Below are 24,587 nucleotides of genomic sequence, written 5' to 3' on the forward strand. Positions count from 1 at the left end.
ACTTGCAAAGACTGGGACCCCCGCCCCTGAACCCCATTCTATCCTAGGATCAATGGTAGACAGGACGGGAGGCGATTGTGGAGCAAATGAAGCATCTTGGAGCTCCCGCTGCCTTCTCTGGCTTGGGGAGAGGGGTTTCTCTGCTAACATGACTCAGCTGATGAGTATGGCCAGGAGAGCAGAGCGTGTCCTTGATCCCATGATAGTGGGGGTTGGTGTAGCTCGCAAATTGCACATTACAATTCTAACTGCCTGGTGCCAGCCTTTTTTACACTGGAGTAGTTGGACCCTGTAATAGCAATACTATGCCTCAGGGATATTGTCGATTAAATGTGCTTTTTTTTTTTTGCAGGGAAGACCAAATTGGGTCATTATACCACTATTTCTGTGGGAAAGTACGTTATGAGTTCCAATAGTAATGACGCATATAAACCACCTCACTCATAGAAGGCCCTCCACAAATGGTCACTCTCATTGTTAATCATGTTAAACTCTTGGGACATAACTCCAGTTCGTATTTTGAGGCTGTTTGCACACCGATTGGTACCATGTTCACTGAAACGTTGTCTGCATTTGAAAATTACTTTGGGACTCTTCTACTGAGGCAGAAGAGGAGGTGTGGGGCGATGTTGGGCAACTTTTGGGGGAGAACCCTGACCTCTTAGTATCCTGCCATGATAGCTATGCTCTCAGAGCTGGAGGGTCACAGAAGTAATGCTTCTTATATTTTTGCAGCTATTGAAATGAACAATGAACTCTCCTCTTGCTCCAGGTCAATAATAAGGGCATTTGATGCTGCTCAGCTCAAAGCACTCAGGGCTGGAATTCCTGAGACAGGTGGGCAGTTAGGAGGCTGAATGGGAGTGGTCTCCCCATTCACGCAGCCTTCCTTCACATGCTCACAAGGGGCTGCTTCTCTTGTAGAAACTGCCCTCCCCCACACTCATTCAGTTAAAAGCCTTGCATTTCACGACCAGAGAGCCCAGTAGTTCCAGCAGCCACATTGAGTTACCCTGGAATCTGCGTCTTGTTGAGGGGATTTTGAGGTCCTAAAGAGGCATGGTCTCCTAAGAAAGGTAGATGCTTCTGGTAAGAACTACATGGCATGTACAATCTTCTATATATACAGCTAAGGAGAAGAGGACCTATCTATTCATTTCTCTATCTGCCTGCCCATATCCATTTATCCATCCTTCCTTCCTTCTTCCTTTTCTTCTATTCATTCAACTTTTTTTTTTTGAGCCTGTTGTTACCAAGACACTGTGGAAGGCACTGAAGATTATATATAGAGACAAACCAGGCAGGATCCCTGCCTTCAGCCAGCTCACATTGCAGGAAAGGGGTGCACAAATCAACAGACATTCAAGAAAATGCCCCAGGTGCTTGGCTAGCCAGGTATCTGAGGAACAGCAGGATACAAAGGCTGAGAGGCGGGTCCCATGAGGATGTGGGGACGATGATGATCACAAAAGGCTTCATAGAAAAGTAGATGTGGTGATAATGTCCCTACGTCTTGCCAAATTGAAATAATCTGAAAGAGAGGGAAATAGCATCTCTCAGTGTTCTGACAGCGTTTTCGGTAGCCGTTTACTTTCTGATGGGAAAATTTATATAATCACAGGTCACATGCAGAAATTACATATAATGGTAGAATTTGTCTAAGTGGAACCCTGATTTTAGAATGAATCTTCTTATCTCCTACCCCCAGAGAATGGTGTTAGTAGTTTTGATGTGGCTTACTTAAAAAAAAACTTTTGAAATATGTATAGATTCATAGGAAGTTACAAAAATACTGTTCAGGGAGGTCCTGTGCACCCCTCACCCAGTTTCCCCAGGGATAATACCCTGTCTAACTATAAAAATACACATTTACTTTTATTATAGAACTAAGAAGAACGAATGTAGTTAGTACCCAAAAGGCACTGGCTTTTTACTGTGGTGTATGCTAAACTGTACTTAATCAAGGTCTTTGTGAGAACACCCCACTTAATACTGTTCATAAATTACACTTACTTTCCACAGAGATTGCTTAATTAATACATGGCTCTGGGAGTAAGTTGAATTCCTCATGTTAGTGCCATTTTGGTAATTTTTATAGACTCTTGTGGCGTGTAAAAATGCTCTTAATTTAAATGCTAGCAGACATTAGGGTGGGGTTTTAAAGACAGATGTGAGAAAAAAAAAGAACAAAAGAAATCTCAAAATAAATAAAACCAGAAAAAAAAATCCAGATTTCTGGGCAGTCTGGAGTATTGGAAAGCCTGACACCAGCTTTAATAAATAGATCCTGATTTGGAAAATTAAAAAAAAATCCTAATACATATGAAAACAACTTGTGTACAATATATGCTTGTGTATCTCTTTGCTACACACACACACACACACACACACACACACACACACACTCACTCCTGTATGTGCACATACTTATTTCATTTTTGTACTCCCAGAAAGTGTTGGAGGGTAGTTGTTCAGTTGAACTTTGTCAACCAATGGGTAAATGCAATAGAATACACATTGCATTAGATTTATCAGGAAGTGTGCCAAGACAGCTTCACATGTGCATGGTAGGTATTCCCTAAATGCTTGCCGACTCCTTTCTTACTCCGAGGAGAGGCATTTTTGTCTTTGAATGACAGTGCAAATTGGTTAAGCTTGCTTTCCTTTTACCCTGATATATTGTTATATTATGGTGGTTATGAAAAATCTCAACGTTAAATTTTTGTTCAGGGTAATCTAATCTATCAAGGAAAGCATTACAGCAGTTGTATTGGTTGATATGTTGTTTTAAACATTTTATCTTGGACAAGAAAATTCACTGTGATTAGTAGCAGGAGTTTTTTTGCTACATAATTAAATATGAAAACATTTTTACCTTTGATAGAAATTTTAAAACCTTACTGGTGCTTTTCAAAAAGATTTCTATATACTTTTTTGGTTTAAGTCTTCTTATGTCACCATTTATTCCCCACCATACTCTCTTCTACCTTCCCCATGAGCTTTTTATTACAGAAAATCTCTAACATGTATACAAGTCTAGAGAATTGTATAATGAACCCCTGTGTGCCCTTTACTCAACTTCAGCAATTATCAATATGGCCAATTGGTTGTATTTATACCACTACATACTGTTTTGAAGAAAACTCAGATATCATATAATTTTATCCATAAATACAGTCATGTGCTGCATAATGACTTTTTGGTCAATGAGGGATGGCATATACCTTGGTGTTCCCATAAGGTTATAATGGAGCTGAATTTCTAGTGAGAAATGGAAGGATATGTGGATCAGGATAATTTTTTTTTTGACATGAGCAGTATCTGTGGGGCTTGGCAATAGATTCTCTCTCACTCACAGCACCTCAATTCTGACTGCACAGATTACGTCCCAATTGGTCAGCTGCTGACCTGTTTCAGCACTGTGGAGCCTGTCCCCCCAGGTCTACATATTCAGAGAGTGCTACAGCCCTCCCAGATCCAGCTTCATGGTGTTCAGAGTACATTGTTATATACTCTTTGCCAAGGACCTAAGATCCTGTACAAGGACACAGGTCCATAGGAAGCTATCATAGCAAGTATTAAATGTCACTGTCATGTTAATAAAAGCTTCTTGTGGTGATATGGAGCCACCTATCCCTGTCTGCTTTGGAAATATTTCCAGGTTGCAATGATGCAAAGCGTAGATAATTTTTATTTCTTCCTTCAATTCAATGCAGAGAGCACCTTTTGTGGCAGATAGGGTCAATGGAACCAAAGACAGATTTCCAAGGTCTAGATATCGAGTCCTCAGTTCTACACCCTGTTCATGGTAAACACCCTCCTTTTTTATGAATACCACAGAGTGCCTTCATCTGACCACTGCTCTGATGTCCAATAGCCAGAACCGCATTGCCACAGCGATCCCTGTGTTTCTGAACCTCTTCATCTGGATTTCTTATTCCTGCTGATCCTCAGGCCTCCTTTCACTGCCCCCGCCCCCCGGCAGTCACTGTTAGGGTGATCTGTGCCGTGGCCAGTTTCTCCTCTGTGTTTCCGGTCAGCCCAGCCCATGTCCCTGTTCATGGAATTGCATCAACAGCTTCGATGTGTTATCTCTGACCTTTTCACAAGGAAGCAGGGGTAGGGCTTGTGGGGTAGTGTTTATAAAATCTTCCATAGTCCTGGCTGGTATAGCTCAGTGGATTGAGCGTGGGCTGCGAACCAAAGCATCACAGGTTTGATTCCCAGTCAGGGCACATGCCTGGGTTGCACGCCACAGCCCCCAGTAACCGCACATTGATGTCTCTCTCTCTCTCTCTCTCTCTCTCTCTCTCTCTCTCTCTTTCTCCCTCCTTTCCCTCTCTAAAAAAAAAAATCTTCCATAGTGTTTGCTAATATCCTAGGCTTTAACACTGACTCATTTCTCACTGACTGCCTCACCCAGAGCAATTTCTAGTTCCGCAGGCTCTATTGATGGTAAGTGCTCTGTAGAGGTGTACCATTTCAAAAAATCTTTTATACCGTATTTTTATTGTATCTTTTCTAGGTTTAGTTATGTTTCGATACACAATAACTTACCTTTGTGTTACAGTTGCCTACAGTATGCAGTACAGTAACATGCCATACAAGCTTGTAGCTTAGGAGCAATAGCTATACCGTGTACTCTAGATATAAGTAGGCTACATACCATCTCAGCTTGTGTAAGTGCACTCTGTGATGTTCACTCAGTGACAAAATAGCCTAATGATGCATTTCCCAAAATGTATCCCTGTCGTTAAGTGACACATGGCTGTATTTCAATTTGTATCCATAAAAGCGTGTCTTAAAATATCATTATCACACCAAAAATAATGGCAATTTCTTCACTGTAATTAAATATACAATCATTGTTCACTTTCCCCTAATAGTCTTCTATTTTTAAAACAATTTGTTAGTTTGAATCTGCATCTAAAGAAGGTACATACATTGTCATTTGTTGATGTGTCTTAAGTCTCTTTGAATCTAGTTTCTTCCTCCATGTCTCCTTATTTCCTTAACAAAGCGAGATCCGTTGTCTATTAGTTTCCCACTGTCTGCCTTTGCTGATTTCATCTCTGATATGTCATTTGCTCTATATTCCTATAAATTGATAATTAGATCTAGGGGCTTGATTAAATTCATACACACACACATATAGTTCAAAACTGCATCATAGGTGGTAATATACAGTCTATCTAGAGGCTCATAATGCCTGGCTGTCTTATTTTAAAAATATCAGCAGCCACTGATGATTATCACCCAGATCTATTTACTCGTTAGGCTTGCACAATGGTGCCAACAAGGAATTTTTTGAAAGAATGAAATGGGCTCCTGTGTAAGAGATCAATAGTGAAAACACTTGAGTAAATGAGGTTTTTTAAAAATAAAACATCCAAATGGTTGCAGTAATAGGGCAGACAGAATCTTATATTAGAAATGGAAAAGAATTTAGAGATCATTTAGCCTGGTGTCAGATAAGAACACTACAGCCCAATGACATTAAGTCCTGGGCATGGCCTGGCTTCTCAGGGATAAGGCCACAATTATATACAGGCCTTCTGCACACATTGGTTTGGCCTCCTTTATGGTCTGTAGTTCACCCTCTCAGAGAGCACATGACATTTTAAGTCCGAGTATAGTTTAGCCAATTTCTTCTTGTCACAGATCATGATTAATTAATTGGCTTTTCAGTTACAATTTTGCATGTGCTGGTATTGACTAAATAGTGTGAAATAGAACTAATTATAAATTATATTGATATTGTATTACTATATCAAATTATAATCAGAGAATATCTTGAATCTATAAAACTTGTTTAAACTTAGAGGCAAAGAAATCCAGATATGACTATTGTTTAGTTTCAATTTCATACTTTGCTTCACATTTAAGATATAAATGTGTCTTTTCTAACATCTTTTTATATATTTAATTTCTTAGATTTTAAAAGAATTGTCGTAAAACTGAAAAGTATTTGTTAGTTTTTTGTTTTGTTTTGTTTTTTTTACAAAAACTGCCTTTTAGCTACAGAAATATTTTCAGTTATCTCCTATAATTTTCAGAGGGAAAACATTTGCATTTTCTTTCTGTCATCATTAATAACCATGAGATTTCAGTTTGGATTGACTTTCTTATTTTCCTTAATTCCTTAGTTTTGAATTTCAGGCTTTGATACGTTAGCGACTTGTGAAGCTAAGACAGAGACAGAGATGGCCTTTTAGAGCTTAGGACAAAGCACTCTCATAATATACAAATACTGGATTTCATCAGCTGTAGACACTGGGTTGCTCGGTGCTCCTTGCCTGTGTGAAGTAGAACCAGGCTGACATCCCCCACTCTGTGCCATCACTAGACTTTCTTTTCTTTTTAATATGAGATATATGTTTTGTGTGTGATGTTTATTAGCAATGGAGAGCATTTAGTAAATTGCAAAAAAAAAGAGTTTTAGGCAAAATTAGATGCTAGCGTAAGTACAAGATTTTGTGTTGACATTTTAAAATCATTTTCTTTTACAGTGTTTGCCCCCTGTACGTGCTAATATTTAATAGTGGCCAGAGAGTGTTTCTCCCACTAAAATAAACAGCAGTCACATTCATAAACTGGCTGGTTGCTCTTGGTCTTTTGCTCTTTAGATCAAATGTGTATGTCCTCATCCACCTCTAGCCCCAGCTCCATCTCTGGTGGCCTTACCGCCAGTGCACAGGGGACTTTGTAGAATTGCTTGGCCATTCAGAGACATCAGGGCCACCATCTACCTCAGTGATTCTCAGACTTGGTCCTGGGGAAGAACAGAGGGGTACTTGGCTGTACTTGGAAGAACTTTATTGAAATACTGATTTCTTTTTCTTACACATAATTTTTCTCATACTGGAAGGATAGTTACTGCTCAGTTTTGGAGGACCTAGCTCACAAAACATCTGTATTCCTTAGGAATAATGTTGCCTTAATAACTGAAGTTAAGCAGAATAAAAATTTGCCCAAATAAAAGCTAGCCTCTGTTACTTTTGCTCTGCTTTTGTCACCGAAGTCCTCAAGAGCTACGAGTCTACCAAAAACATTTGAAACACTGTTTTTTCTTTGGATTATTCTGAAATAGCCAATGATTTGAATTTCTAAGTTTTTGCCTTAATTGGAAGGAACCCATCTGTCAAAAAAGGGCAGATTTCAAAACAAGGGTGTACCACCATGCCTGTAGGGCACGGGAATTAGAGATACATGATTCCACTTAAGTTATTGGCCTGGCCTTACACAATCCCTTCCCGTATTAGGGATGACGTGGCCCAGAAGCTGACAGCCTGCTTCCTATCGGGGAGTTCCCATTTTCCTAATGAGTGTTTCTAAGATGGGAGATAAGTCGCTCTTTCCCATCTCAGGTTTAATCTGTGCCTCTCTGTAAATGTAGCCTGCCTTTTTATTTCTCAGACTTACTGTGAAGCTGTATGACTGGCTTCCAGTTTAATAGTTAGCTCACAAGCCGTAATAGAACTTATGTCTTGGGTAATTTAGAGTAATGTATTTATTCATTGAGTTTGCCTTTAGCAAATTAAGTTACCTGCTGGTGGTATTGTCTGTAGAGCATATGAACACCAGTATGCGTGTGTGTGCATGTGTTTGTGTACACTCAGAGTGGGGCCGTATGTGTGTATTCTATGTACTTACTCCTGCTTCCACAGAGATTTGAGTTTTAGCTGTGTGTCCAGTCTTATGCTATTGATAGCCACTATTTGTAACAACAAAAAAGAGATAATATGACACTGGGTGAGTCCTATGTCCTCATGCCTGAATATAGCTTCATGACTGATATGGGAAAACCTCAATTAAGATGATTCAAGATATAAGGGTTTTCTGATGTCCTTGGTGCTAAGCAGAAAACCCCTTATCTTGCCATGGATGCCACTATTGGTTTCCAACCTCACTGGTGAAACCCCGCCTGTACTGTATTAGTATATTTTCTTGCTTAGAGGTACTGAGGATGATAAATATCTTTTAAAGAGAATTGCATGCCTTGTTTAGAATCTTACAGTCATGGGGCAGAAGATAAAATATGATGGACCTGAAACTGCATTGTATTTGGGTCATATTCTTTAAAGAGAAGATTGTGCTGTATGCTCGAGTTCATTGGCTTCCTTCTGGTTAATTGAGGTTTTCCTGTTCTTGAGTTATAATGTTGAAATGTTGAAATGGCTTCCAGGTTTAAATTGAGCATAATGTACATGCCAGTCATGTACAGGTGCAAGTGCCACTTTCTGGGTGCTCATGATTGTGCATCGGGGCTGCATGGGAACTCTGGGCTCATTCTGTGACATTCTGAAATTCTGCCTAATGGTCTCGAATTAATTTTGCGGATGAACCTCTTGCAGTGATTCATTGAAGGCAAGTTCAGTTAAAGATTCTTCCTCTTCCTTCTTTTGCCATCATTTGCTCCCCTTCCCTCCCCCTTCTTTTTTTCTCTCCCCTTCTCTTCTCTCATTCACTGTCAGGAAAGACTACCTTTGAAGGGACAATTCTCTACCGAGCTGCACCAGGAAAGACGGAGGGCCACAGACGCTATTACAGTGAGTGACCTTAACAGCAAGAGGCAATTGTAAAGATAAGATCTGGGTACTTGTGTTTTTTGATGCAGCTGCACTTTCCCAAGCTGCTCATGCTTCTGCCAAGTGTCTGTGAATTTCTGGTCCAAGGACATGGACTTATTTGCCTAAGATAAGTGCCGTTTCCTTGGTGCGTGCAACAAGAGCTTTCCCACCACTTCCCTTGGCGCTTTCTTGTTTGCTTTGTGCCTCTATCATGTGTGTGTCGTGCGTGCATGAACCATGCGTGCAGAGAGGGGATTGGTAGCATTTATCATGGCATATGTATTTGTGGTGGTGCCTCTGGGCCTTGGGGGTGGTGTGAGATGGCTTCTCATGGACATGTCTATCTCTTATGGTTATTGCTTTTTCTGAGTGGGTCATTGGAAGCTAATAAACCATTTCTTCATTGTGTGGTTCCAAGAAATAAAAATTTGACATGGAAGTCCATGCCAGAAATGGTGTTTTGCTTTGCTCATTCTGCCAATCACCACACGGCAGACTTCTTTTGGCTGAACAAGTATGTAGCCTTTGGGTTGTGAAACAAAGCTGCCAAAAGTTGAAAGGAAGGAGATGAATGTGATTAACGAATGATTCCTGTGAAGCCGTTAATGCAGTTCCTGCCACACAGTAAGCACCCTGTACATGTGAATTAAAAACAAATAAATACAGCCCATGGGTCTGAACTGATCAGTGCTGGAACAGTAAGGTAAATTACACAAAAGTGGACGGTTACACGTCTGGTCAAAGCAAATTTAAGGAGGCATTGCTCTCTTTCACCTTGAAGGAGAAACACCCACCCTAGTGAGCACCTACATGTATGCATACATGCACACGTCTACAGAAGTGATGAAAGAGAGGGTTCAGATGTGAACACCACAACTGTGCTTCTCACACCATCTGTGGAGAAGTGTATTTTTACTTCTGTTCCCAGGCACACAGATACCTGGTTCTGTTGTGCATTACTTCACTGCACATGCAGTGTTCCACCTGGACTTCGCCAGAGGCATTCGATAGGCCAAGATGGATCTGTGCCCTGTTCGCCTAGATGAGTCCCACTGGCCACGTCTGGAAGTCAAACCAGTGCACACTGCTATAACTGTTTCCAAACACACACACTTTCTGCATTTAGCTCACTGTGTTACAGTAACAAGCCTTTTACAAACTGGCCCCAATATGCAGACAACACTTTGGGCTGTACTGCCTGAGAGTGTCACTTACCATTCTGAGTATAACCCGGGGACATTTAATGGCACAGTGTCTATGATGAGCACCAGTAGCTAAAAGATGCTGTACCAAACAGACATTAAAATGAGAAGTCACATTTCTTTCCCTCCAAAGGGAAGGAAGCAGATTTTGACTTATTTCTCCAACCCAGATATTTAATTTACATAGTTAAAATTGATAGAAGCAGGCTGCCGGAATTTCCGGAAGAAAAATCTGCCGTGTGTTTCCTTCCTAGTTCATGCTTGTGTGGTTGAACGACTGTGCAGCTCCTCCCCGTGTAATGCAAAGACTATTTCTCACACTGGTTAATAAAAAATTGCTGAGATGAGCCCGGAAGGCAGCATATCCCTGAAATCAGAAGCTTGGTGAAATCTGGATGGCCATGGTTGAAAATATTATACTTCTAGCTAATGAGGAATGATAGAAGAACCTTCACGTTTTTCTTTTTGAGAACTGAAACAGCCTTGCCCTAATCCATTTGCCCAGCTGCCTTCTGGTAATGGTGGTGGTGGTGGTGGTCGGGAGGGGGGGTGCTGATGGTTTCGTTTCACTCACATTTGTTTATTCTCCCCTCAAATGGTTCTTTCCAAGCCAGAAAAGAATATATAAGCCATTTATCACAAAGGAAGAATCCATACAGCAAAATGAGCACATGTTACAGGGGAAATGACACAATATTTGGACTCAAAAATTATATCTCCAGCAGGGATGTTTCTAAAAACAATGAACAAATGAATAAAGGAATAGCTAATCCAGGGGGGTTATCCATGTTTGCACGCTCAAATCCAGCCCTGTAAATTGCAGCCGACCCCTTGTTGTGGGCTGTGCCTCCTTGTTCTGCCCTCTGCTCTTCACGAATGCTGTTCTTTAGTTAATTAAAATGTACACCAGGGATATTCCTCTTCTCTCCTCCTTTTTGGCTTATGAATACCATTTAATTGAAAACAGTGGCAACAATAAGCACAGCCATTGTTTTAAGGATTTGATTTTGAAACTTGTTAGCAATTTATAATGGCCTTTCTATATATTGTCTGTTTTTATTTAACAGTTTCTTCCTGCACTGAGACTTCTTTATTTGTATGACTTTACCATTTTATGACATTTTATGTGAGCAATTACATGGTGTTCCATTCTTATGTCCTAGGAGGCCACCTTCCCTATAGGAAGATAACACACGATTGGCTAATAGAGAACAAAATCTGATGATGTACTTTCGCCCCCAAGGGTGTGGTTGTCATCAGGAGAAATACAGTAAATATTCAGAAGCTGTCTTACTCATCCATAACATTTTCCAGACAAGTTTAATGGCATAGTTTAGTATTCCATAAAATACCCGTTGAATCCTGCCATTTGATAGCATCACTGATACATTCACCATCAAAGAAAAAACATACACCTAGAAATTAACTAGAAACAAATAGGCTTTTCCTTTTAGGAACATGATTGTGGGCAGAGCCTGGGGTAAAAAGAATCTGGGGAGGTAAGTGTCTGTGTTGTCTTGCTGATAATTACTATTTTGTGACTTCCAACACATGCCACAAGAAGTCAGAGGAAGGCTGTAATATCCCCAGTGTTCTTTGGACACAAGTCCAGTTGGAGTGAGGATGGTGTGAAAGGAGGGAAGAAGAGCTTGGGGGATTCTGTCCTTTGGGAGGGCAGCTTCTTTCCCTGTTTAACAGTACAATCATCTTCCCAGTCTCAATGTCAAGTTTGGTTTAATGCTTTCCTAGAGAAGCATGTCTGTGTGCATTTATTCCTTGTGAAGCCATCCAAAGAGATTTAATTCTTTGGCAGTCATGGTTTTGTGTGTTTTTTTTTAAATTGCTAATTTGTTTAAATGGCTTTTAGCCTCACAGTTTCCCTTTAGGAAATGTTACTTCCATTGCTAATTGCTAATCGACATGAGTCACAGAGATTGGGGGTACAGTATGTGGTACTGACTGGGCAGGGAGGCGAGGAGGGCATTGTTATTGCACAGACGTTGGCAAAACAGATTTGAATAAGAACCAGACTCCAGCTGAGGACAGGTAAAATGTCACATTTACAAAGAGACCTGCTTTGAAGTGAGATTTTCTGTAGTTTTGATTCACTTCATAAAATTAAAGGGTGAGGGGAGAGAGAGCAAATAAAACACAAAGACACCCAAACACAACATAACACACTTAAATGAAAAACCCCAGTGCAAGTTATCCTACACCCACCAACTCTTTTAGAGGTGGTTCCTGGCTGGCTGTGAGGTGCTTCATGGCTACGACTGATTTTTGAGCTATTTCTCTCCCATCCCCCCCTCTTCACAGGTTTAAGGGAAACCACAGGCTCTGAGAGTGATGGGGGTGACTCAAGCAGTACCAAATCCGAAGGTGCCAACGGGACAGTCACAACTGCAGCAATCCAGCCGAAGAAAGTTAAGGGAGTGGGCTTTGGAGATATTTTCAAAGACAAGGCAATAAAACTAAGACCAAGGTCGACTGAGGTAGAAAATGACTTTCTGCCGGTGGAAAAGGTACGTACAACAGTTTCTCTTTCATTGCAACATAATGTGGAGTGTCCAGAAGTACATTGTAGGACTTGGTGTCTCAGACTCCCTACTCCTCCATTGGGATTTCGGTGTTCTCATGTGCTAGCTGTTGGCCCACTCCCCTTTACATGTAGTCCCCCTGTGTGCGAACAGCTTTCCTCCAGAGGCCCAGGCTCATTTTGCTGCTTTCTTTCTTTCTTTTTTTAATTCAAATTTTACTTTTCAGTTACAGTTTACATTCAATATTATTTTGTATTGGTTTCAGATGCACAGCATAGTGGTTAGACAATCGTATACTTTACAGAGTGGTCCCCTGATATTTCAGTACTCATCTGGCACCATACATGGTTATTACAATATTATTACAATTTTAACTATTTTCTGTGGCTGTACTTTACGTCCCGGTGACGATTCTGTAACTATCGATCTGTACTTCTCAATCCCTTCACTTTTTTCACCCAGTGCGCCGATGCCTTTCCCCTTCTGGCAACCCAGTCTGTTCTCTGTGTCTGTAAGTCTGTTTCTGCTTTGTTTGTTCATTTATTTTGTTCATTAGATTCCATGTATAAGTGAATTCATATGGTACTTGTCTTTCTCTGATGGACTTACTCCACTTGCTCCTGCTTTTTGCACTGATCTCCTCACTCGGGAATGTTTCCCAGTTTGACTTTTCAGATGGACCAGCACTTCTCCATTTTCTTCCCAAAACAGCCCCTCATGCCTGGACGCAACTAAACAAACGACCTTGATACTTTTCAAGCACCTCCTTGCCCCTCATCTCTCTCCTGTCCTTGTACACTTCTCTCGTGCTTTGTGCTTGGGGATGTTGCCGCCTTCTGCAGTAGAGGAAAGGGGTTGTGCATTTTTTCCCTAGGAGTTAGGTGGGAATGATTTCAGACTGCCAAAATGAAGTCTCCTGCGTGAGTGAGTGATGGCAGTGGCCCCGCTGTGACTCCCTGGGTTGTTACCATCAGGAAGCTCGCTTTTTTCTTCTGCCTCTGGTTCTGGGTTGGCAAGAGGCAGACAGCATGTTGCTGCTGAGTACGCGGTTGCCACAGCAACACACCCAGAGCCATCGCACTTGTGGCTGTTAATGACGTCTACTGTGGTACACTTCTAAGCATCATAGCTTTGCTTAGGATTTGATAAATACCATGGAATTTTCCAGATTGTAACAAACTACATTTGTGCTGTGCTTGAGGAACATTTGTTAATTTGATTTAGTGCTGAAATTTTTGCTTTGTCGTTTGTGCCAGCAGGCTTCGGGGAGTAGGGCATTGGCAAGATTTCTAATGCAGGTTTATTGGTAGCTGTTAAGTGTTTTTCATTTTTCGACGAGATGAATTTTTTAAAGTTGCATCATTTTCCACAGCTGTAGAACTTCCATCCACCTCCCTTCCCTCTACTGCCTGTGCTCAGGCATTAGAAACAGAATCTGAAAAGGAAACTTTTGGACACTTAATACCATCAGTAGATGTTCATGTAAAACCCTCCGAAGAAGGTGGAAAGAGCACATGTTTAGACATTAAAGACTGTCTCACTTCTTTTGCTGAAGCTTCCCTGAGCCAGTATTGTTTCTTTGAGTAATCAATACATGATGTTTCTCCAGATCTGAAAACGATGTAGTTAGTAGCATCTAGCTCGTGAGCTCATTTCTGTTCCACATGGTCACTTTCAGATTCCTGTAAATATTTACAGAAGAGCAAGGCCCCATCTCGGGAAGGAACGATGTACGCAGTTTTTCTCCATTTGATTCTAGTAGTTGACATGACCCTGACCATTAACTCAGCACAGTTAATCCCTTTTGTTTATTTTTTGATTCTTGGTCTCATTCTTCTCTGTGTAGGACATTGTGTGTTTGACTTTTATTATTGCTATTTATATTTGTTTTAACCATTAATAATAAATTGGGGTTACTATGAGCAGCAATATCAGCATCAAATGTGAGTCTCCCACGTTTGTACATCAGCGCACTTCTCCTCTGAACTCCAGAGCCACATGCCCAAATGCCGATTTGAACACCTCCACCTGAAGATCGTAAATTCTTATCATCTTGTCCAAACCTGACCTTGTCATCATCCCTCTCAGCCTACTCCGCCCACAGTCTTCCCCATGTCAGTTAAACACAGGGCCATTTCCCGTCCTGTTGCTCAGGACAAAAGCCCTGGATTGTTGCTCACTCCTCTCTTTTTCTCACATCCCATGTCTCATCCATCAGCAAACCCCATCAGCTCTGCCTCCTAAGTAGGCCTAGCATCTGCCATGGCTTCTCACCTCCACTGCCCCCTGCTCTTGCCATCACTGTAGTGCCTTGTAGTAGCGTCTGCTGTTCCTCCCCTGCCCCCTACAGTCTGTTCTCAGCCATGAAGCTAGGGCGAGCCTTTGAAACCCTAAGTCAGACCATGCCATTCCTCTGCTCTCCCCTGCAAACCCTCCCCAGAGAACCACAGGGAAAGGCCTCTACCAGGCCCAGGAGCTGAGGTGACCTGATCCCCGTGGCCACTCACATTTCCTTCTTCTCTGCCCTTCTTCTCACTTGGTTTATCCCAGTCCCCTCGCTCTTCCTCAGACGTGCCATATACTCTCCCACTTGGGGACCTTTGCCACAGAGTGTCTGCCTGGACACTTGGCTTCCACCTGCTCACCCAGTGTCCTGCCTCTCTCCACAGGAGGCTTGGCTCAGACTTCACCTTCTCAACAAGGCCTGCCCCGGCCCACTCATTCCAAAACCTGTTCCCTTAGCCCATCCTCCTTACTTGCACTGCACTGCACTGTTTTGTAGCATTTACCCCCTTCTAAAATAATATTAATTTTCTATTATATTTATTATTTGTTCACCGATGTATGCTATGTGCTTGGAACAGTGTGTGGCACATAGTAGGTGCTCAGTAAATACTGGTTGACTGAATAATATGAAAACTGTATTAACAGCACTTTAGAGATTACAGACATCTATAAAATGAGGGGTGTGGGTGGGATAATATAACAGTTACATAGTTGAAAATGTAGTGGTTGTACGGTTCACTGCATCTTTGTGGAACAGACAGATTTATTGCCTTGGTCTTGGTGACATGTAATGTTAACTTCATCAGAGTTATTTTATATATGTATGTATATATATGCATGTGCATGTGATTCATGATTTGTTTGCAGAATGAAACCATGTGCTGGCCATCAACCTTAACCTGCTTCTCATTGTGAAGCCTCTGGGGAAAACGTAAACTTCCCAGCCTGCTTCACTGGCTGCAGAAAATCTTTACAGTGTCTAAGAGGATTCAAAACTCTCTCCACCCCCTGTTGTTGGCGCCATGGATAGCTGTATAGATTTATGGACTCATTATGTTATTGCACAACCTGGCACGAGGGCTGATGAGTGTGATCATGTTTTACTAGTGCATAGCCTGGTTCTCATCACTTTGGAAATGGCTTTGTGACCAAGATTCATGTTTAAGGAAGGAAGCTTCCTTTCAGAATTGAGCTCGCTGTTGATTTTGTAGAGGCACCAATTGGATGTCACGTGACAGCGTTTATTTGAGGCCCAAGCAGGTTCCCCGCTCAGGCTGGGGCAATTGGCCATCTGACATGGCTGGTGTGATAGCTTGGATGAAGGAAAAAAGGAATCTGATAATTGCTAACAGCTGTAAGCAATATAGTATGCTTTCTATTCAAGCTTGTGAGGTTTTCAGATACATTTTTCTGAGTTAATTTTGTGCTGATTTTACCTTTGCTTTAATCCCAGTCACCTCACTCAGAGTGGCTGAGCGCTAATGATTCTATTCCAGGAGATATTTTATAACACTCCCCACCCCCAACAATAAGGAAATGATGAGTATTCTTGCTTCTCCTATTGATACGGAAGAATCCCAATTATGAGTCTTTTTAATAGTACCAATTGGATACACCTGTGAATGATTTGTTTAATGCACTATTTAACTGAAATATTTATACATGAAATGATTTCATGTCTGAGATTTTGCTTCTAATAATTTGGAAGGTGGAAGGGTAGGGCACAGAGTAAACAAGATTGGTCATGAGTTAATTGTTGAAACTGGGCAGTACATACATGGGGGTTCATCACCATATTTTTGTATATGTTGGAAATTTCCCTTGAAAAAAGATTAAAGAAAAAGAGAACCTTGGGGAAAAATATACCATTTAAGCTAACTAAGCCCAAAGGTAAGTATGTGTTATATCAAAATAGTGGAAAATACAGTGTGCCTAAAGATGAACCAAGTTAAATGTCATAAGATTAGAAGGACATGCTACAATTGTCCTAGCTGATTGACCTTGACAAAGTCACTTAAGCCTCAATTCGGCCATCTGTAAAATGGAAATACTCTTTGTACCTATCCTAACTCATAGAACTTTAAAAAATTATATACCTAAAAATACTTCGAAATTTTAGATGTAACTCATTTTCAACAGTGTTTTTTCAGTGCTCACCATGTACTTGGCACTGGGTATACAATAGTGAATGAGACCAGGTCGCTGCCCCTCAGAGAGCTACAGAAAAGTAAACAAGTCCTAAAAATACAGTGTAGGGAATGCTCTGACCGGGCTGAGAACACAGTGCTGTGCTGCAGGAGCCTTCGGGCATGGCAGGAAGTAGTGACTCATTAGGGAGGCTGGAGAGTGTGTGTTCATGTGGGTGTGTATCCACTTCCTCTAGGAAGTGATGTTTAGAGCTATAGGGAGTGATATTTTTAGGCCTACAGGAAGTGATGTTTAGGCTGACACCCAAGGGTCCGGTAGACATCCATCAAGGAGAGGAGCATAGAGTTGTCAAGATAGGAAGAGCAACTTGTATAAATGCTTCAAAGGAAAAAAGAAATGGCATGGAGCATGTGTTGAGGCCCCAACAGGAAGTGGGGAAAGGTGAGAATGGAGAAAGAAACAGGGCCTAGTTCAGGAAGCATCTGGTAAGACATGTGAAGTGTAGACTTGATCTTGAGGACAATAGGGAGCTGTCAATGGAAAGCTTTTTTCAGCATGAGAGTGACATGATCTGATAGATGGTTTAGAGAATGTATTCCAAGCTACAGTGGGAGGAGTGGATTATAGAAGACAGGATAACTAAGACTCAGGAGAGAGGTTCACAGAAACTTAGAGTGGGTCCCCTGATAAATCCCCCCAATCTAAATTCTAAATCAGTTAATGAATAAGATGAATCAGTGGATGGAGAATCAATTATTATTTGTACTCATTTTTGCAGTATGGGTATCCAGTAGACTCAGCACTGTTTATCAAAAAGATTATCCTTTCTGTACTGTACCTTTGTCATAATTTAAGTGGTTGTGTATATATGGGTCCATTTTTGGACTCTGTTCTGCTGGTCTATTTGTCCTTGTACCCATTCTATACTACCTTAATGCTGTAGCTTTATAGTCAGTCTTGATACCTGGCAGTGTAAGTCCTCAATCTTTGTTCCTCTTCTTCAAGATTTCCCTGGCTGTTCATGGTCCTTTGTCTTTTCATATAAATTTTATAATCAATTTGTCAATCCTGCCCCTCCTAAAGCAAACCCTGGAGTTTTGATTTGGTTTGCATTGACTCTGTAAATACTTTTGGGGGAGAATGAACACGTTTCCAATCCACAGGCACAGTATATTTCTCTATTTTATGTAGGTCTTGTTTCACTTCGTTTAAATCCCTCAGACTATACACTTATGATTTGTGCAGCTTTCTCTATGTATTTTCTATTGCAATGTTTATGTTACTGATGAAGGTGAAGTTGGAGGATATAGTTTAGTGTGAGAGCCAAATGGGCCTGCCGCCTGATCCCTAGGATTAGACAGACTCAGCAGTGCTGGACTAGAGCAGAACCATGTGAGGCAGAAGGGCTTGCCTGTTGGGGAAGAGCAGGCAAGGCCAACTTCCAAGAGGAGAAAAGAGAAGAGCTGAGTTGAGCATACCCATTTTATTTCTCATAAATTTACCTATTAGAGAAGTCACTTCACTCTCCCAGGAGAGACTAAATAAGGGACAAAGAGAGTTCCAGGAGCGGCCAATTGTGTCCAAAAGCCAAAGTGTCTAGACAGTGCCCATTTGGACTCCCTTTTACATGGCAGGAAACATCAAGATAAGAGAAGGAATCTTTCTCTCTTAACAGCTTTGAACTGTTGTCCTAGGTAGTTTTGGGAAATACTTTGAAGGCAGAATCAAGAAGTTTGATAGTGTGGATAGGTAAGGTAGAAGAAGGACCTGAAGATGATGCCTTGGGTAACTCTCTTAAGCAGCTGCGTGGATGGTAGTATAATATTCCCTTATTAGAGAACACTGGAGAAGAAAGCTATTTTGGGAGTAAAGTCATGGATTTAGTCATAGACTAGCTGGATTTTGAGGTACTTGTGGGACTTCCAAGTGAAGGTATCTAGCAGGCAGTTGGATAAATAAGCCTGGTGATTGGAAGAGAAATATAGATGTAGGTTTGGGAGTCATCAGCCTAGAGCATGTTGGAAGAAGGCAACCCAGACAGGACATTGCTTGCGTAAATTCAGCTGGTTCCTTCTGTCTTCCACCCTTGGGCCTCAAAGGGAGTTTCCTTACCAGACTGCTTCCCTGTTAGTCCTGCCTGGCCCCACTCTTTTTCTAAACTCCTTCCCTTTATACAAGTGACTCAGATGCTACTCCTGTACAAACACTTAGGGAAAGGAGCGGCAGGTATTACACGTGTGTGGGTAAATTATAGATACTCTGGTAAGTCTCAGGACCTTACCTGACATGTCTTTATATAGAATAATCCTGGCTTTTCAGTGCCAGCACATTTCCATGGCAAGGCTCTCTAGGCATAACTGGTGCTGGCATCCTTAGTTATTGGGAAAAACAGTGTTTTGAGCTGGGGTTCTTCCAATAGCCAGATTGGAAGAGATGTTTTCCCAGGCTGGTTGTTTACTGGATTCCCTACAAAGAAATCCTTTAAGAAGCCCCTTTCTCACCATCTTCCTATTTTAGCTGATTTCCATTACTGACATTTGATGTCTCTCTTGAGATGATTCTGGTTTCTTTCTACATTTTCTATTATATCCCACATCTAGACACTGTGTTTGTGACAGTTTCTTTTTCAACTCTAATCATCTTGAATCTCCTTTATAGAATCACAGTCACTCAAATTAATGCCTTTATAATATCAACATTGTAGCTTTTACTTGTAACAAAGAATTAGAATTAAAGTGATATATAAATGAGCTACCAGTTTTTAATCAGCCAAATTACAGTAAGAGAAATTTTAATATTTTCATATATATCCCACGCAGTCTTTTTATCCATCCAAGTAAAAATTTGTCAAGCTGTATGCTTAAGCAAAATTAAAACATGTAAGCATCCACAGTGACAGTTTTAGTTCCTTAAAAATGAGAGATTTGTGTATCTAATCCTTTGAAGACTAGAAATAAGCTCTGGGAAATGTCCAGGAGCTAATGATATATTCTTTGACTAATGAGATACAACTGAGTCAAAACCTTGTTGTGATTATCTGAGACCTATAGTATTGGATGTCCCTCATTTTGCTTGAGAGATAAGATTATGTGATGTCTCCCATTAGATTTCTTTATTTAGGGAAAGTAAGGAGAGGAGCGTTGGTGGGGAAAAGAATAAGGAAACTGTTTTGTATATGCTGACATATACTTTTTAAAGCACTCGTCATAGTGTATTTCGTAAGAAATGTTTAATTGCATCCAGATTACCAAGAATCACATCTCCAGAAGGCCTCTAAAATTGTGTTTTTAGGAGTGCAGTAGTTATTAAGCGTGCAGGCCAAACTGTCTGGGTTCAAATCCCAACTCTGATTCTTCCCGGGACAAATTACTCTAGCACTTAGCATTTTAGATTCCTCATCTGTAAAATTGGAATACCAAGAAGACCTACCCCATATGGTTGTTAGGAGGATTAAGTAACATGCAAAATGAGTAGAAAAGTGCCTGGCATATAATAATCACTTGGTTAACATTTATAGTTATTATTGTTGCCCTTCTGGTTATTAGAACAGAAGGAATGTCTATAAACAGCACTGTAGTTCTCAGGATAATTTATTTAACTTTTTATTATGGAAAATTTCCAACTCAGAGAAGTAGGATTGAATTTTGCTAAATTTGTGGTTGCTGTTTGTTTGACACCTCCAAGTCTTTTTTTTTTATATACTCACCTGAGAGCATGCTTCTTGATTTTAGAGAGGGAGGAGAGGGGGAGAGAAACATCTTTGTGAGAGAGAAACATCTTTGTGAGAGAGAAACATCTTTGTGAGAGAGAAACATCAATCAGTTGCCTCTTGTACACATCCCAACCGGAGACTGAACACAGACCCCAGGCACGTGCCCTGACGAGAAATTGATCCCGCAACCTTTCTGTTTATGGGACAATGCTCCACCCAACTGAACCACACCAGCCAAGGTGACATCTCCTAGTCTTAAATATCAGCCATTAGGAAGTAAGTGCTATGATTTTGGACCTTGTCTGTGTTAGTTACCGCTGTATTTACAATTCCTTGAAAATCATTGTTAAATTATAGACAGCCTTCAATAAATATTTGTGGACTGGATACATGAATATAACATTTTGTCCCAATCCAATCAAAATTATAAAGGAAGACTCACTCTATTTGGGATCTACTTGTGGTCTGGCAACAGATTCACTGTTCCATTTGTTCATTAATTGGCTCATTTATTCATTTACTGAAGTTTTATTGAATGCCTTTTATGGATCAGCAGTGGCAGCTCTGGAATTTCTGAATAAATGAGCTAAGGAGTGGCAATCCATTTTTGAAGGGTTGGTTAGGTGACATGTCTAGATACTGTAGTATTAGCATAATGTGCATAGATTTTTCACCTGGCAGGTTATTTATTTGGGGGGTGGTGGTGTCTGGATTAGTTAATTGGAATGGAGTTAACACCTCCTCTGCCACACCACACCTTGGATCAGCTGTCATATACAAGACTCTTAGTGCTTTGGGTTTTCTCTATGTGGGAGAGAAGCATGTATGTATGAAAGTCATTATGATGCAGTGGGAAAGGGCTAGCAAAGGTATGCCCAGAGCATCAAAGAGGATAAAGAAGAAGGGGCTACTAACTTTCCTGGAGGTCTAGAAGGAAAGGATGGGGTGTTGGAGAGATCTTTTCAAGGAAAGTAGTGTCTGAGCAACACATTAAAAAGATAAATGGGGATTTATGGTACTTGCTGCGTGTGCATGGACATAGAGGGAGCATGGTTATGGAAAAGGTCTGGGTTTGGCTGCAGTATACAGGATGTGATAGTGGTAGAGGTGGGGAATTGGAGGGGAGGTAGACCCTCTTCCCCCAAGATGCAGCCAGCTTACTCACAAGCTCTACTTCTTCTGGGTGGGCTGGCAAGTTGGTGGAGGAGTTCTGTTGGGCAGTGTAGGATCAGATTGGCACTTTGGAGAGATAACTGGGGAGGCGCCTGGCAGTATGGAGTGGAAACGGGAGAGGAAGTAACTGGGAGAGTTGTCAGCCATCGGGCTTCGTGGTTGATGACTAATTGGCCAGGCACCAGGAACTTCTAGTAGCTCTTGGAAAGGGGCAGATGGGCCCACCTCATGCATAGTCTTTGAGTTGAGCCGCCGTAGCCTGGTTTGGCAGCAGAACTGACAGAAGAGCCAAGTTTCCTTTCAAAGAAAACTCTTTTGTTTATTATAGAAAGCAAAATGTTAGGAGTCAGCATTCAACTCCTGTTGTTAAATAGATAGGCTAAGGATATAGAGATAATAAAAAGAAAGGAAGGCATTGCTAAATACATTTTACATTCATATACCTAAGAACATGTCATGTATGTCAACAAATCACACATATGTTTATTTATGTGTACATATACATTCAACAAACTTATCTTCCTAATTAGTTTTTAAATAAAGTTTTTATTTTAGAATAATTTTAGATTTACAGGAAAGTTGTGAAGGTACTACGGAGAGTTTCCACATACCCCACAGCCAGTTTCCTCTGTTGTTAACATCTACATCCACTGTTAATATGCTACATTGTCACAGTGAATGAACCAATCGATACTAATACATGATTATTAAAGTCCATCCTTTACTCAGATTTTCTTCATTTTTATCTAATGCCCTTTTTCTGTTTCAGGATCCCATCCAGGATCCTACATGGCATTTAGTTGTCTTGTCTCCTTAGGCTCTTCTTTGCTGTGACAGTTTCTCAGACTTGTCATGTTCTCGGTAACCTTGGCAATTTTGAGGAGTTTTGCAGAATGTCCTTCAATTGGCATTTGTCTAATGTTTTTCTGATGGTTACACCGAAGTGATGGGATTGGAGGAGAAAGACTACAGAGGTGAAGTGCCTTTCTCATCATGTCATGTCAAGGGTACATGGCATCAACGTGGCTTCTCACCATTGATGTTGACTTTAGTCACCTGGTTGAGGAAGTGTCCATCAGGTTTCTCCACTCTGAAGTTGTTAGGTTTTTTTTTTCCCCTTTTCTATATCTGACACCTTAAAAAGAAGTCACTATGTGTACCTCACACTTAAGAAATGGAGAGTTACATTCTCCTTTGGGGAGAGTATCTACATAAATTATTTGGAATTCTTCTGTGCAGGCAATTCATGTGTTCTCTCTCATCCTAAATAGGTTTCCATAGGGTGATTTCTTTTTTTTTTTTAAGGGTGATTTCTTATCTGTCCTCTAAACTGCATGTGTTAATTCTGTAGCCATGTAGCCAAGTGTAGACTTGTGTCACGCTTGCCATTTACAGGCCAGCGACGTCTCCCACGTTGTTTTCTTGGGTGATACGTAAGCAGATCAATGTCTTATTTACCCAAGCAGATTGCAAATTTTCATGAGGACTGAGACAGCATCTTATTCAAAGCCCTCTACAGATTTGGACATACTGCAGACAGTTAATAAATATGGAATAAATTGTTTTAACATGAGTTTAATTTAAAAATGTAAAAATTAACCACTGTTAAACTGAAGCCAGTCATTAGAATCTAAATATACAGGGCCCAGCACAAATAATGCCCCCTTTTTATTACAAACTCTTTTGTTACAAAATCATACGCATGTAACTCTGTAACATAACAATTTCACACTCAAGCACACCAAATGACACCTTAGGTGGAATGTTCAAGTTACTGCACATCTCATGCGAGACATTCATGTACCCTACCAACCACACTCGAGTAAGCCTTATTTCTGTTGGACCCTGTTTAAAAACTGCTATGGTGAGGATGCTATTGACTCAATATCCTGATTTGTTAGTCATTCTGAATTTATAGTAGTGGCTAATAGGGTGCTTCCTGTGTGCCTGGCACTTTTATAAGCACTGTATGTATATTACATATTTAATCCTCCAGACAATGATATAGGTTGGTGCTGTTATCTCCATGTTGTAGATAAAGGAACCAAGGTGAACAGAGGTAAATTAATTGCTCAGCATCACACAGCAAGGAAGTGGGCCAGCTTGAATTCTGATCTCAGACACTCTGGCTCTAGAATTTGATGTCTTAACCACTGGGCTTAACTTCAATGAAGTGGTACTTAAAATGGTATTTCATTTGGTGAAAAAAAAACAAGATTGCTATTTAAACATTTTATTGCAATCTGTTAGGGTACTACTGATGACATGGCTGGCAACAATCTTTCTGTAGTTTTCCTTGGGGAAGTATTTCTGTAAAACCAGGGCTGTTTTTCCTTCTTCGGGTTTTTTTTTTTTTGTAGTAGTAGTACAACTGCTTTTATTTCTTCAAAATACAGACATTTTCACAATGGACATATATACAAACCGTGTTCTAGATACCTCTCACTCCCCAGTCATATCTGTTGAAAGATAGTGGGCTTTTTCTTTTCCCTCTGACATTTTTAAACAGAAGTGGTGCCTGGCTCCTGCCAAATAAACACCCCTTCAGTGCATTCCTTGTGCAACTGGTCACACCTGTGGGTCCCAGCAGGCAGCGTAGATTGCTGCAGCAACGCAGGCGAGGGAGGAGGACTTCTCTCGAAGCCACCCAAGCCATGAACCGGCCCTGGCTTCCTGAACCATAAACAAATGTGAGCTTTGTTCTTCCCATTGCTCATTTGGTCCCAAGTATGACTCAGGGTTAGGCTGGGTCCTTCAGACTCCGTGCCTTTGGCTGTTGGAAGGAAGTGGGAGGGTTCCAGGATAGTTCTGGGACCTTTTCAAACTGAAGAGAGGAGGCTGACTGCATGATGGGAGAAGAGGTATTTCTTTTTCTGCTTTTAAAGATGTAATGAACCCCCTTAACCTTGTACCATACCTATGCTATTTTGTAATGAGACTGGTAATGGGTTTGCACTGG

General features: G+C 40.9%; 1 protein-coding gene across 4 annotated transcripts in view; it reads left to right on the forward strand.

The window, feature by feature from the left end:
* Window positions 1-24,587, forward strand: part of SH3KBP1 (SH3 domain containing kinase binding protein 1) — a 317,304-nt gene that overhangs the window by 171,916 nt on the left and 120,801 nt on the right. For all 4 annotated transcript variants that reach the window (XM_045856034.1, XM_045856037.1, XM_045856036.1 and 1 more), the window contains one exon: window positions 12,089-12,294. In XM_045856034.1, the coding sequence (XP_045711990.1) occupies window positions 12,089-12,294 (206 nt within the window). The remainder of the gene's footprint in view (window positions 1-12,088; window positions 12,295-24,587) is intronic.

The sequence above is a fragment of the Phyllostomus hastatus genome, unplaced genomic scaffold (genome assembly GCF_019186645.2).
Source record: "Phyllostomus hastatus isolate PE091 unplaced genomic scaffold, TTU_PhHast_1.1 phas_scaffold_12, whole genome shotgun sequence".
In the NCBI taxonomy this organism is placed as follows: Eukaryota; Metazoa; Chordata; class Mammalia; order Chiroptera; family Phyllostomidae; genus Phyllostomus; species Phyllostomus hastatus.